The sequence below is a fragment of the Neolamprologus multifasciatus genome, chromosome 10 (assembly GCF_963576455.1).
Source record: "Neolamprologus multifasciatus chromosome 10, fNeoMul1.2, whole genome shotgun sequence".
Taxonomy (NCBI): domain Eukaryota; kingdom Metazoa; phylum Chordata; class Actinopteri; order Cichliformes; family Cichlidae; genus Neolamprologus; species Neolamprologus multifasciatus.
Genome location: NC_140448.1, coordinates 9,819,424 through 9,834,850, shown reverse-complemented (window position 1 = coordinate 9,834,850; position 15,427 = coordinate 9,819,424). Strand labels below are relative to the sequence as shown.

The following is a 15,427-nucleotide window of genomic DNA, read 5'->3' as shown; positions in this document are numbered from 1 at the left end:
AATTTCTCTTTTAGCATCTGGTAACCAAGTAAGTATCGAAAATTAACTATTTTATCTTATTGTCGACAATTTTATTCCAAAATCAAGCAGTATTTTACCTTTATTCTCGAATTTTCTACTTAATTCTAATAAATGCTCAATCAAAAAAAAAAAACAAAACGTTATCATCGTCGTTTCCGGTGGCTTTTATTTTGAAGAGTAGCTAAAGCGGTCATATTTCTATTGCTATCGTTTCACTAAATATGAATTTCCTAGCCCACATATGTAATAAAAGAAGAAGAAAAAAGCTCTCCAGCAAGCGCTAGCTCTAAATTAAGCACATAAGAGCAAAGCTTCATTTTGCACATTATTATCATGGCGCTCTCGAGCTGACTCTTTCCAATTGCTTCGTCAGCGCAAAACAGGCTTTCTGACAGAGTGGCTAAATGAACGACTGCACACGCTTCAAATGGAACAACTTGGACGAAGAAACAGAAAATGAGCTGCTATCACTCCGAAGATGATGAGACAGAAAGAGGGGGGATAGACCATTGTTGTTACACGACTTCACCATCTATTTGTGAGGGCGGCGATAAGAAATAACACTGCGCCCAAGATGTAGCTTCACGTTTTCACCGCTGGGTGTCGCCCTGTCCTCTACTTTACTCACACTAAACTACTTGCCAGCATGCAAAAGCATAGATGCTGGCTTGCAACACTTCGTTTATATCACCTCTGCATGCAACCAGCTACATCGAAATCTGTGAGGGTAACCACTGCTCTATTTGCACACCTAGAGTTTTCTTTTCAGATGTTTCCTCATGCAAGCGTCTTGTTTTTGTTTTGATGGTATTTATTGTTTGAACTCATTTCTACAGATGGATATAGTTGGCTATTTTCTAATCTGTCTAACTTGTGCTTTTTATTTCTGAAAACCACATGTCTGCCACTGCAGCATGAGGGAAAAAGCATGCATATGAAAAGGAATGAACTTTTTCTAGCTGAATACTGTCATTACCATGACTCGGACTTACTGGCAAATAAAGATGTCTCCTGAGCAGCTACCATAAAATGTGAGGGAAGTCAAGTATTAGGTGTGACATTTGAGTTGCCGTTAGATCTGACTTCAGTGAGACATCCTGTTATTGCTGTGAGCTTTTTGGCTCATTCACTGGAAAATCCTATTTTCCCCATAAAACGCACAATGAAGTGCATCCAGGAAAAAGGCTATTATGCCTCAACGACTTCCCTCCTGAAAAGTGACAAACTCAGACAAAGCAGGACACATTCATTCCAAGTCACCTCTGCATGTGCTTCCATCTAGTTATCACTGAGATCCTATGAGAGTTGGTCCTTACTGCAACGCACCACATGATTTGAGGAATGTTTTTTTTCTTCTTTAAAAAAAAATGTGCGGAGTGAATTTGTGAGGAACCATATTTAAACAGAACAGATGGCTCTACATTTGCTTTAAAATCATCAGTTTGGATCCATCACCTTTACAGATGGATTCACACAACTGCACGCATTCTGGTTTTGGTTTTTTTCCTCACCTCTGAAGCACAGTGTCACGTTAAATTGTGTTTCAGAGTTTTAAAAGAGAGGGAGAGAGAGATTAACAGCTTGCAAAAGGAAATGTGTGGATGTAATAACAGTACTGTGCTGGCTCAGGGAGGCATGGACGTGACCTAACTCCAGGGTGCGTACCAAAAACAACTTTTCACTTCTCTGGGACTGTCTCGCTGTCAAACTGTTTTAAGTTTGTTTTCCATTTTTCTCAGTCAGCGCACCCCTCCTCTTTTGCCTCAGCTGTCCGTTCACTACAAGTCATCTCCTCCCCCGCTGCTGTTCCCTCTTGACTCCCCAGCAGGAATGTGGGGCCAGCTTGGAGGACTCTTTCAGGAGTTGCAGCAGAAACCTAGACTCTTGCCTCGGATTACGGCTTAAAGGTCACTGTTACTCCCACACATATTGACAGCGGCTGCATGGTTGTGCAGATGCCGTACCCCCCCCACACACACACACACACCCCACCACCACACTCCTGTGCGCCTTTGCATTCCTTCCCCCGCTGACTCTTATCAACGTCTTTGGGGTTAAACACAACACAGCACCACTGGGGAATGCTCATTTCTCTAACTGCAAAACAGACAAGCACCAAATCTGTCAAAAGTTTGGAAAGCATGTGGCACAAAACCTCTTTCAAGCAATCTGGAAAGCCACAATGAGATCTGAGCTATAAAATCTTACTGAACATAAAAAAAAAGAAAGAAAAGAAAAGAAAAAAAAACTTCTTTGTGGAAACATCTTTGTGATTTTACAGACTGTCTGGACCTTTTCCCTCACAGTTTGATCAAGATGTCTACCTTTGTAGTCCATAAAAATTTATCATTTTACATCAGCGTACCCTCCACAGGCCTCACTAACGCAGGCGAACGAGTTGGCTCATTACTGAATCTCAACAGAGAAAGCATACTCCCTCCTCTCAAGTGTTATTCTTGCCTTGGTGGCAAATAAACAGTCCTTGAGTCAATGGAGCCAAAGGAGCTCCTGGGGCTTGGGGAAATAAGAGCATCAGGTTTATTATCATTCCTATTAGAGCTTATTTTGACTCCCACATGTATTTTTGATTCAACTAAGGCTTTTTTTTTTTTTTTAAGAAAAACATTCTGTTTTGCAAATTAAAGGTCTGACATCATGCTGTGGAATGTAAAGATTTACGGGCCTTCCTGTGCACGTACAGCCCATACAGCCTCAGGCTTTGCCTCTACCTGTGCCCCCTCTGTAATCAGGAGTCAGACACAAGCTGGAGTTCATTTTTCCTGAACTTTTAAGCATTTAAAGGTCCAGAAACATCCAGAAACAAAACTTTCCAGACTTCTGATACTGGAGCCTTTTGCTCCTCCTTCCTAGATGCTCACTGAGACTGAGACCAGACTTACTCTGGAAGAAACATCTGGCTCAAATTAAAGCCTTCTCCTCCGTCCCTCCCCACTCACGTCATCCCCCCTTCATGGTTATTTTTTGCAACTTTAGCCCTTTCATCCTTATTGTCCATCTCTTCGTCCATTCTTGCCCCCCTACTCATTCATTCTCTCCGCCCATTCCGAGCCTACTCCTCCTTCTCCTCCACTTCCTCCTCCTCTGTCTTTCACCTCTTGCCTCCTGTTACCATCTTCCTTTTCTGCAAAAGGTCTGGTTTGCTTTTTGTACGCAGCATCATGAAGCCAATGAGCCATATCTGGGGTCTCTCCTTGGTCTTGTCTCTGAGTTTGGGATGGACAAAGGCCCAACAGACAAATTTCACCAGGTGAGGTCGCATTTTAAACCATTTGTGATCGAGAACCTGCAGAAGAAAGGTTCTTCTTGAAATTCACCCTGATCCTCATATGCAGATATGTGAGGTGAAGATACTTTTGTTTGTTTTAACAAATATCAACCGGGATAAAAAGGTTTGAAATGATCTTTACTATGACATTTTAATTCAGTCCTGCTTCTGTACATTCTTTCCAGCTGACTGTTTAATTGGGCACAGAGCTGTCCTGTTGGTTTTGGGCTCATGATGTGTGGCGCACTGAGTCTGCAAAGGCTGAGGTGCCACAGATGTTAATGCTTTCAGCTCTGCCTGTGGGGTTGAATCAGAGAAACTTGGCTCTGACTCTGTGCATTTAAGTTGTAATCAGCAGCTGTCTGACTTTGCTGGGGTTCTGCGGTCTGAGTTCTAGTCTGTGAAAACAACAACGTTATGTTTCAATCTAATTTTAGTTTTAATTATAGTTTCCAACACCAAAGATAACAGATAATGTTAACTAGCAAGAAGAAGGAAACACCCACCTCTTTCTTGTTCATGTAAAGTGTTGTTTTGTCCAAGGAACACATTGGGGATCAAAAGACACAAACATGATAACCAGTTTACATTAGTTATGCTAGCCCAAACTCAAAACTAACCATGGCTGGTTAGTTCAAACTCTGTTAAGTTTGAAAATCTTTTACTGTATAAATGTACTAAGAAAAAGGCAGTTGTGTGACTGGCTGGATGAGGCGTGTATAAGAAAGCCCTTTGAGTGCTCAAATTGAATAGAAAAGCAGACTATAGGTACAAGTCTATTTAAAACACACAAATAATGACAGGTAATTTGGGAGCAATTTATCTTACCAAAATGCTATTCAACATGTGACTATAAGATCTGCGAATGAAACCACCAACCTTTAGATTAGTGGACCTTGGCGTCTCCTATTGGTAATGGAAGTCCAGCTGTGAAGCTTCAACATTAGCAAAAAGCTAATGACTTCAATCAATCAAAAGTTCAGATTCCTATGGGGATGATAATTGACAAAAGAAAATCGCTATGTAAACCCACACGTATAACCATTTAATCAGAAGTCTTTTTGCAATCACAAGATTTTCCTCTTGCTGGACTTTAAAAAGAATGCAAAGTACTTCTGCGCTGGCTTCTGTCTTAAGAGCAGAAAGCCACAGCCATCTTTTATATACAGTCTCTGGCTCTATTTCCTGAGGTACAGCCAAGCTAAGACTATAAATCGATTTATAGGCTTTATAAATGGCTGATATAGAGTAAACAAGGGTCTGTCAAAAGAAGTCATCTTAACTTAATTATGATCCTGTTACAGAGCTCAAGTGCTGACTCCAACTTGATTGAAGTGTGATTATTGTTGTTTTTTTCATGCTTTCCCTGTTTTAGTGTCAATTAAGCAGCAGACTTTAATTAAGAAAAAACATTGCAAAAATACATGTAGCAACATCTGCACCCTGCGATTAAATCATCATATAATGAAAATTTCCATCTTCTTACACTAATTTCTTCCAGTAAATTCCCACAACAACAACCACAACAGCCAAGAGTTCATTTAGACAGCCAGCTAGAGGATGTTAGCCTCTTTAGGACTCTGCTTGAGATTCCCATTTCTCACTGTCTCCTTTACCACAGGCCTGTGTTCTACTGCGGAGGAGACATGGTTGCTGAATCAGGCTTTGTCGGAAGTGAAGGGTTCCCAAGCTTCTACAAACCAAACAGCAAATGTGCCTGGCGCATCACCGTGAGTCAATCTCCCTTCCCGAAGCCTGAGTTCTCCAGCTTTTCCAAGCTTTCTGTGTCTGACTCATGTGATCTCGATGCTTTCCAGGTCCCAGAGGGAAACGTGATAACGCTCTACTTTCGCATTCTTGACCTCGAGGCTGACTCGCAATGCCGCTACGACTATCTGGATGTTTACAATGGACATTCCAACTTGGTGCAAAAACTGGGTCGCTTTTGTGGAACTTTCCGACCCGGAGCTCTCATTTCAACCACAAACATGATGATGCTGGAGATGGTGACTGATGACGAGACGCAGAGTCGAGGATTTCTGGCCTATTTCAGTGCAGTCAGACCCTACGTATCTGGTATGTGGTCACATGATGAAGCTGTTTAGTTTTTTTGTTTTTCATTATAATGCCATGTATGCGTTCCCAAATAATCCCAACCATTCATTATAAACCAGTGCCTGAATGTAGCATATATTTTTGGTCTTTGTATCCATGACCACAATTTCTAATGAGGTCATTTTGCCTTAAATCAAAGTTAAGCTTAATTAAATAGTTAATCTCCTCTTCTTCTTGGCCTCTTGCCTCCTCAGCTTTAAGTGGTGGCAAACCTAAAACCACAGTAATAATAATAATAACAATAATAATAAAACATTTGAAAGCACTGCAGAGGTTCTCAGTACACATTATTTTAACAACATTTATGACTCCTAAAATTTTTATAAATCCCAGTTTAAGCCTGTTTTGGATTTAAACTATTAAAAATGACTATATTCTTTAAAACGATTGGCAAGTGCAGCTTTCATAGTTTAGGAATGAAGTGTTTACAGTGTTAAAGAAAACAGGAAGTTTCCCACCTCACCCAGCTTTCACAGTACTGTAGGGAGCAGAATAATAAGTAGTAAATTTCTTTGCATTAAAACCGTCATTAGCAAATTATTACTGGTAATTAAAGTAACATCTGGCAAATGATCTGAAACATATCATTAAAAGTAACAGGAGGCAGAACCATCGACGGTCTGGATTCAGCAGATAGATGTTGAGTATCAAGCCTGAGATTAGTCTTCAGACTTTTCTTTTTTGTTTGGAAGGGCTTATAATTAAGCTTCAATAATATGCTTCAAATGTGACCCTGAGTCATGCTGCTCCAGCGACCTCCAGCAGTACCCTGGGGGCTCATCAGAAATTGTGTAATAATAGCAGAAGGGGGGCCGGCATAGAGGCCAAAGTATGATGCTACACCCCTGAGCTTGCACAATGTGTTTTAAAAAGTGTTCAAGCCAACAGGCTAGATTATTAATATCAGCTCAAAATGTTGAAATGTATATCTTTGTTATAAATGTGAAATGTCTTATTTGATATTAATGGTGCAGACAGCTTTAAGAAAAATTTACAAGTCTCTTCATTTAGCATCCTAATGGAGTGTTTACGGCTTGTTTCAGACGAACAGTTCTGTGGGGGGAGGATAACAAAAGCCCAGGGAGAGATCAAGACACCCAACTGGCCCGACAAAAAATACGAACCAGGAACAAGCTGCTCCTGGCTCATCACTGTGGAGCCTAATATGGTCGGTGGCAAGCTGACTCGCAGTGTGCAGCCACTGTATAGTCCAAAGTTCCTTACTTTGATTAATTGAATCTTTATACTTGTGTCTCTTTGGATACCAGGTGATCCACGTGAATTTTGATAAGTTTGCCGTGGAGGATGACGCTTATTGTCGCTTTGACTATGTGGCATTCTTTAATGGCGGAGAGAGGGATGACTCACGTCTGATTGGAAAATACTGTGGCGATCAGGTCCCACAGTGAGTGATAGAAATTTCTGAAGCCTTTAAAGTCGTTTTAAAATAGCCATTTCTAATTTTACACCTCATCCTTTTTCCTGTCTCGTTCCTAGACCTATTGTTACCAGCGGAAATGTGCTACTGGTTCAGTTTGTGTCAGACCTCAGTGTGACGTCTGATGGGTTCCTCGCCCACTTTACCAGCATGCCACGTGGTTCTCAGATACCAACAGTCAACTCAGGACAGACTACAAGATACACTCCTCCAGTACCTTCTGTCAAACCTGCACGTCCTTCTACCCCCATAGAAACAACCACCAAATATGTGCCAGCTCCTGTCCCTAGGTCCACTCCGAGCCCCAAACCAGTCAAGCCCACTAGAGACCGTAATGCAAAGCCAAATGGAAAGAGGCCTGGTAGGTAAATGTACAAAATAAAAATTAAAAAGTTAACAACTAGTATCACTAAAAACATATTATTTCTTTTTCACTATTTTCTTATTAGTGCCTCAAAATCCACTCTGTGCCAAAGCCTGTAAAAGAAATGGAACAATCAAGACTAGTTTCTGTGCCAGTGAATTTGGTAAGTTTCCTGCTGTTGACATATATACACACACATGCATTATCAATCAGATGTTGCGTTCTGACTGACCCCACCTTTTTTCCAGTATTAACCGGGAAGGTGACCTCTGTGGCCCCGAGGCCCCGAGGTGCTATTCAGATTACTGTGTCGCTCATCAAGGCCTACAAAGCAGGCCGGCTAACCATAACACAAGTTGGAGAGACCATGTCAGTTAAGCTGATGTCGCAGTGCAAGAAGTGTCCGCTGTTCCGCAAAGGTGGGTTGTTGCTTATTTTTTAATTCGTATTATCCAGGTGCTGGAGATCAGCAGTGTCGTCTTTAACTCAACAAACATAACCTCATTTAATCTTAATGTTTGTGGGGTTGTTGGGTTTGTTTGTTTTTTTTCATTCTCACAGGTGTCAACTACATCATCATGGGTCAGGTGAATGAACAAGGACAAGGTACCCTGGAACCTGGTGCATTCACAGCTCTCTACAAAGCCCCACACCACAAATTGTTAATGAATATCAGCCAACAACCCTGTTAACCTCAAATACCCGTCCAGACCAGAACATGGAAACACAAATCCAGAGATTTTAATGTGAACTGCAGCTCTTTCAAAGCACTATATTACAGGAATACATAACTTCAGTGTTGTACCGCAAAGTAATTAAAAGGAAGGCAATTGTAATGTCTTATTCAAAACTCTGCCAAACCTTATGTTTGTAATTTATAACTGAATAAAGGTTTTATATCTCTTTCATTTTATCTGACTGGCTACTTTGTGTGTGTGTATATATCAACTGTGACACTTAATATTAGAATGATGTCTCTGACTCCACCTCGTGGATTTAAAGAGTAAGAGCAACCTGCACATTATGAATCGGATAATCATGGCTCTAGATGAAGAAAATGTATTGTCATTCATAAACACAGAGACCAGTTTACCTTCAGGAGATCCAGACCTCTCTGAATCTCTCTGCATAAAACAATGTTTTACAGGGAAGAAACTTTTAATTTTTTAATTGGAAGATTCTGAAGCCAGGAATGAAGTCAATTTAGAAAGATATATCAAGAAATTCCTCAATTTTATTAACAAAGGAAAAGGAATTGCTCATTTTTTCTCTGCCGTTTTTGTAGCTTGCAAAACCATTTGAACCACTGAATACTTTGAGGGCCAGGGTCTGGCAGACTGACCTTATATTTGAGACCCGTGGTTCCTATTAAAAATCTCAAGAGGTGATAAAGTCTAAAGTCTCTGGTCAAAGAGTCTAAATCAAGATGTCAAGTTTTTCAAAAAGGTTTCTACAAATTCCTGTTCTGACCTCATATAACTAAAGTGCAACCAAAAAATGTTCTGTACTTTTAGTACGGAATTATAATTCAAAACCTTGCTTTTTTTAATTATTACTGAAGTTTATTAGTATAAATGTGTTTCACGCGGCTATACCAGAGCATCACAAGTTGTAGAAATAACAGAAGGAAAAATAACAGAGTACTTCTACCACCAGTGACACAGCAGGGATGTGGCTTTTTATGTCCAAGTGAGAAGTCCAGTGAAACAGACAATCACCTGTGAAAAAGCTGACATCTCCATATACCCTCTTTGCTTTCCAGCAGCTTGTTATGTGGGTTGTTGATGGCAGTTTGTCCATTAGATCTACTACCCAGTCTTCTCCTCATTCTTAAATTTTATCTTCAGTTTCATCCCTAGCATCCTCTTCTGCCACACCAACACTCTGCATGTCCTCCTTCACCATGTTCAGCATTTGACCCACATTTGTAATTTTCTTTGGGCTACCTTTGGCTTTGACTAATGAGGCTGAGATGCAGTCTAGCTGCCTCAACTAAGCCACAGGTCTACCTTATGACCCCAGACACTTGCCGTATCCTAAGTCAGTCTCAGGTCATACCCTTTGAGCCACATCTGGCCCATACTATATTTTATGTAGCTCGTGTCATGAGTTTTTCCTGCATCTGGCCAAAGGTATATGTCACTGAGTTAACTGAGCTATCAGGGGCAGTTTTTTTTCTGTGTAAAAAAAAAAAGAAGAGCTGAGTGACACTTTATTTTTTTTAAAAAAAACTTTACTGTATAAAAGAAAAGAAATTAAATACATTGAAAATGTATTCAAAAAGACTCTTAAACAATGAATATGAATGATTAAATGTGATGGATTTTTACAATGGCTACAGAAAAAGGACATATAAAAGTAGATTTTGTTATAAAGCAGGAAACTTGATAATATAACCATATAAAGTCCTCCTCTCATCTACACCCAGATGCTACCCTTCCCCTGTCTCTCCATTGCATCCTGTTGACTAAAGCAGCTCCCCGGACCTTGCTTCTGATTGCGTTGGTTGGGCAGGTTCTTGTACACAGCCCGGCTGTAGGGGATGAAGCACAGGCCCAGCTGAAGGTGTCGGGCCAGACGGCAGTAAGCCGCCAGCGCCAAGACCAGCAGAGGGGTGAGCAGCAGAAAGCCCACCACCAGCAGGGCTACGCAGGCTGTGTCGTCCAGCAGGTCTGAACAGTACAGTGATGTTCCATGGGGCTGCACCTGAAGGAGAAGGGATGAAGGGTCACAGAGGCCATTCACACCAAACCATCATCAGCACTAACTCTAAGAAGTGTTTGTGTATTTAAGGTGCTCACACTAGTGATGTACAACACGGTCAGCATGCAGTGTGCTGTTTGTGAGGGCCTAAGTCTCACAGTGACATAGAGCAGCTTAGTAAATGAGCTCTGGGAGGCTCCAGAAACAGCTGAGAAAACAGCGTCAAATCTCCGGATATAAAGGAATTCCTTTCTTTTCTTTGGCATTCCAACATAAGAGTTTGATTAAAAATCGACATCAAGAGGTGCAACTCCAGTGGTTGGTTTTATAAACTGTCATTACCAGCAGAATCTAGTTTTAACCCCTTTCTTTCGATCTTTTAAAACAGAATTTTCTTTCACTAAATCAAAGATAATTATATAAATATACATATATATATATATATATATATTTACTGTGGAGTGGCAGAGAAAGCCGAATACGATCATGGTCAGCGCAGGGGTGAGGATGATGCCGAACAAGATGCTGGCCAGACTGAAATTGATCAGAGCGATGATCATATTCTGTGCAGTGACCAGCACGGAGCACGCCCAGCAGTCCAGAGAGCCCCTCAACTCCACAGGGGGGTCAGCGGCTTCGCTCCCTCTGTGAGAGTAAGGAGGCGGCACCACGACCCCTGACCCCGATCTGGAGGAGAACCGTGCTTCGGAGCGGGCTTGTTCAGACATCGTCTTCTCCAGCGTCCCGTTCCGTGAGAGGCTCATCTTCTTTGTGGTCTGTTCTGCATAAAAAAACCCCCACACACGAGTCATTCACGCAGCTAGACAATCCACAAAACAACCTGGATCAGCATGACTTTGTTTTAATCCCGGCGTTATCGATCTCATCTTGGGTCTCTACTTGTCTTTGATTGTCTGTTAAAAACCTTCCCTCCCCCTGCATGCTCTGATTCTGATTCAGTCTGACCGCTACAAAGATGGAAAGTTACAGAATGTTAAACCATATTATGCAATAGGTCCCTGAAATATTGTGGCGAAAGATATGGAAAGTCACCGTGAGATAAATGCACAGTTGTAAGTGCAAGGAAATTAACTTCCCTGACTCCACCTCCGACCCCCTCCCAAAACAATGAGCCAGGAGCATCTGGAAAAGTTTGAAAAAAATTCCACTACTCACCGAAGTGTCAGAACAATGTCACAATTTTATTCATGAAATGCTGGGCGTGAGCTTTTAATTCCTACATTTCAATTCATTCAAGTGTTTCCACGCGATAAAGAGGAGCACTAACACTACTTCCCTCTGATCTGTGCTGCACTGACAGCTGCTGGTATTCACCAGTGTGAAATCTTTCACTTTGGCATTTCAACCTCACCCTCCAATCGACTGTCCAGTTAGGTGTTAAGATCATTAAAAAATATCTCTTCTAAAACTAGATTATTGTGCATTATATGGAAGTCAAAGAGTACAACTTGAGTAACAACTACCACATAGATTAAAAGGGTTTTTTGAGTATTAAAAAAACATATCAACGGCTTACACAACACTTTTAACAGGTAAATCTTTCCTTCGATCTGGGATGGCCTTTTGGAGACATCGGAGAAAATAGGCTGTTTGCTTCCAGATCAAAATGAACCCTACTGAATGGCACTGATTTAGTGTGTACACATTCAAATAAAATGAGCTGTTTTGTTCCAGCATGTTTTTATTTTTGGAAAAAAAGAAAAAAGAAAGGAAAGCAAAAGTAAAGGATGGATCCTGTCATACTTACTTGCGTTATAAACCTGATGACCTTCCCCGGTGCAGCTCAATAGTGGCAGCAGCAGATGAAGAGAATTTCAAGAATTTCCTCCTGATGTGCGTCTTCTCCGACTAAAAATCCAGATTTGGAACGTATATCCAAGTAAAGGTGGAGTTTCTATCTCTCGGCTAAGTCTTCTTCTGTGCTCAGGGCTAATTATACAAGCTAATAATAATAATAAGAAGAAGAAGACGAATCAGGAATCTGTCAGCAGTTTGGTCTTTAGAGATGTCACAGACGCGGGCAGAAAAAAGCTCTACAGGCTGGTGGCAAATTGTGCTTTCCTACTGGCTTCAGCGCTTCCTTCTCTGACATGCTTTTCCTTCCCTTTTTAAGATTTTCACTCTGACTCCAGTTTTGAGATCTGAGCCAGTGAGCCTGTATCCTGTGTTGCCTCGAATGCTGTGCTAAAGGCTGATGTTAGGTTTGTTGGGCAGAGGTGCAGTGGAGGGGTTTATATATGATAATCCCTGAGAGGAAGGGGGAGGGAGGAAGAGTGTTTATTTGGATGGATTAGAGGAGTTATATGCAGCCCGGTCTGCAACACATTACACCTTCACTGAGCTTTTTCTTCACTGTCAAGTCCCGATAAGGTTCAAAATCCAAAACAGCTCATTTCATATCAATTTTCATACCAAAAGAAAAAAAAATTATAAACTCATTCTGTTAGAAGTCAAACTGAGAGTCTGACAGAAGACTTGATGCAGACCTGCTATATTTACATTTTCACTGAGAGCTTAATTCAACCACTTGGCAATATAGCCTGAAGTAAGATGTTAAAGGCACAGACAGACTTACATAAGGTTTCTTCCCAGTGCGGGAGTGACAGGGGTTTGGCCTTTGACCCTGTGATGAAAAACAGATCTGCTCTTTCAGAAAACATAACGAAATGAGGAAGCGGGGGAACACTTGCTAATTTAGAGGTGGGGAAAGAGGCTATCATGGGACTGATAAGAAGCCAGAGGGGCTCAGATCAAAGGGTGAAATTAGTATTTTGATATGAAGTCTAATTTTATTATGTTTTTTTTAAAAAAAAAGCTCACTGTAGACATCTATGTTTATTTATTTTTTAACAAGGGGTAGATCTATAAATTCCCCAAAGAGAATGAGAGTATTTTAATGGCTGGTACAAAGAGACGACTGATCAAAGAACTCTTGGCGTTTAATCTGTGGGTTTAAAAAAGAAAGAGGGGATGGGGAACAGAGAAGGTGACGGGGGTCAACCAGTGTTTTCGCCATTAGCAGTGCCACAGTGTGTGTTGTTTGCATGTGCATGTGAGTGTATGAGAGGGCTGGTAGAGGAAGACCAGTCTTCCTGTCCTTGGATCCGGGATATCCGCTGCTCTGTCCACGCTCGACACTGTGATGTGCACAGGTCTGGCAATCTCATACCCGTGAGACAGAAAGAATGACACTCTCATTGCATGTGGCGCCTCTTTTCAAACAGTTTCATGTAAGTCTACATCTGTTATATTATTTTGGTTCGTTATCATTGTATAACCAATATGTAGCGTTACTTCTTTTGATCACTTTAGGCACTGACGTCACTGTTTTACTGTATGACTTAGTTGACTTATTGCTACATTTGAATTACTTTCCTGCTGAACTCGAGAGCAGCTGCAGCTTGTAGCTTTGACAAGATGGTATCAGGAAAGTGTTGGAGGGAAAAATAAACGAGCTGTGTGCTCGCCTCCCTCAGCATTAACTCTGAGGGAAGCACAGTGTCCAGTGGAGCCACTCAGTGGCCATAAGCAGACTGACAGAAGTGCAGCTGGCACATTTAAACGCTGGATCAGATCCTTCAAGACCACAAGACCTCATCGTTGCACAGATATGCCTTCAAAAGTGAAACAATTTTGTGAACTTGGAAAACTAAAATGAAAATAAAAAATATTATCCTTTGCTTCAGTATTTGTTAGTTTGGCTTGATAGCTAACACTTTTTAATTAATACTGAGTTTGACAGGAATGATAGTGGAATTTAGTAATTAATGGATAATGGATGGTGCGTAGTGAGATTATTTGAATTATTAGAAAATGGAAATTTTGATGTACTGGTTCTAGAAAAAAAAAAGGGGAATTGCATCACCAATAACATTAGGTTTTATTCTCCTGTAAAACTAATTTTTATTCAAATTAATAAAAGATTCAGACAGAAGCAAGTTGCATGCAGTTCAGTCTCACTTTCTTAGAAAATGATACCATATAAAATAAGTTGTGTTTTTAAATGCTTATAAACTTCTGCACCTCCACACTGGAGTTGGGTTGCAAAGCAGCTTGCCGAGCCATCTACAACTGTGGGCGGGCAAAGCTCTTTTTAAGATTTTCTCATAGTAGCTTACCCATCTGGTAAAAGACATCCGCTCATATTGAGCTAATCTCAAAGAGAGCAGAGAGGGTTAGCCAGTTAAGACTGAAGAAGGTACTCGATGGGACTCCAAAAAAGAAATGAAACGTCGAAAAAAATCATTGTGGGATAATTTATCAAAACATTTTATTTTCTTGAACAACCATACAATATGTCACAGAAAAATCACAGAGGGATTTAAGACAGGTCTGGCTCAGGTTTTTTCTTCTATGTGAGTTCTTTTTCAAACAGTAAGTGCAGCATAAATCAAACAAGTCAAGAGGGGGAAAAAAAAGAAGCATTATTACACCTCTCCAAATAATCCCAATAATGAAGACAAGACACGAAAAACCTCGACGCCATTAAAAGTCACATCCCTAAAAGTCTCTGCAAAAGTGTCAAGAGTTACAACTACTGCTAATGCTCATCATAAAATCACTAATGCCTCACAAGATTATGAATTTCATACAATGGAAAAAAAATGTTAAAAAAGATCTCGTATTTATCTGTTAGATACAGTACAAAGACATCATTCCATTTCTGTTACCAGTAAACTGTGTTGAAATGGTTCTGAGCACCAAATGGTTGGTTTGAGTTGTATCACTGACTTATGTTCATATTTCATTATATGCTGTTTAATGAGGGGGCACTGAGGCAAGGAGGGGTCTAGCACCATGAAAATTAAACCACCCCCCTGATTGCACTTCCCCTATCAACACATTATGACCATACTACATTTTTAAAATACCTTGTAGCCCCTTGTCAAGTGACGTATCCTTTGATATGCAATAAATATATACGAAAACGACAATGTACAGTATAAATAATGTCACAATTTACAATTTTCCATTTTCTCTGTGATCCAAAAAAACGAAACTGACAACAAAAAAAAGAGGTATAAAAGCGGGAAAGATTTCCCATTGCAGTTATTTAAACTACAGTGAAACAAGATATTTTTAGGGTGTGTTTTAATATAGCAACAACAGAAACAAATGACTAAGGTGGACAAGTCCGACCAAAGACGAGTTAAAATTTCTGATTGAGAACAAATCTACAGTCTTCTAGCAAACCTGAAAACAGATACATTATGTACATTGAATGGTGTGCACAGACTAATGAGGGGCAGAGGTATGATGTGGAAGATGTCATTCGTGGGCATTCTATTATAATGGTTATACAACAGTGAGGTTGAACCGCCATCCAAATTCAAAAACAGACCCGAGCCTGTGGAGCGAGCGCTAAAGACAACGGCAGGAAGAAAAGCTGCTGAATGTACTTTGAAGCAGCGCTAGGCGCATACAGCATGGCAACCAGCCTCCCAGCGTCACACTACATTACAGAGCACGCGTGAGATTT

At 40.7% G+C, this 15,427-nt stretch overlaps 2 protein-coding genes across 3 annotated transcripts; one reads left to right on the top strand and one right to left on the bottom strand.

Annotated features, from left to right (window-relative positions):
• The first annotated feature begins 3,000 nt into the window (after positions 1–3,000).
• Positions 3,001–8,132, top strand: pcolcea (procollagen C-endopeptidase enhancer a). Its single transcript, XM_085175356.1, has 9 exons — positions 3,001–3,289; positions 4,929–5,037; positions 5,125–5,383; positions 6,466–6,590; positions 6,691–6,827; positions 6,920–7,221; positions 7,310–7,387; positions 7,473–7,643; positions 7,786–8,132. Exons 1-9 carry the CDS (start codon positions 3,201–3,203, stop codon positions 7,914–7,916), a joined length of 1,401 nt encoding a protein of 466 aa, XP_085031482.1. The 5' UTR covers positions 3,001–3,200; the 3' UTR covers positions 7,917–8,132.
• Positions 8,133–8,764: 632 nt separating this feature from the next.
• On the bottom strand, positions 8,765–12,340 carry tmem88a (transmembrane protein 88 a). Of its 2 annotated transcripts, XM_085175363.1 has the most exons (3): positions 11,696–12,340; positions 10,383–10,708; positions 8,765–9,930 (listed from the first exon to the last, which is right to left on the bottom strand). In XM_085175363.1, exons 2-3 carry the CDS (start codon positions 10,689–10,691, stop codon positions 9,643–9,645), a joined length of 597 nt encoding a protein of 198 aa, XP_085031489.1. In that variant the 5' UTR covers positions 10,692–10,708; positions 11,696–12,340; the 3' UTR covers positions 8,765–9,642. The 2 variants fall into 2 exon arrangements, with proteins under 2 accessions (XP_085031489.1, XP_085031488.1); XM_085175362.1 differs by lacking the exon at positions 11,696–12,340 and having other exon boundaries at positions 10,383–11,689.
• Positions 12,341–15,427: the final 3,087 nt, after the last annotated feature.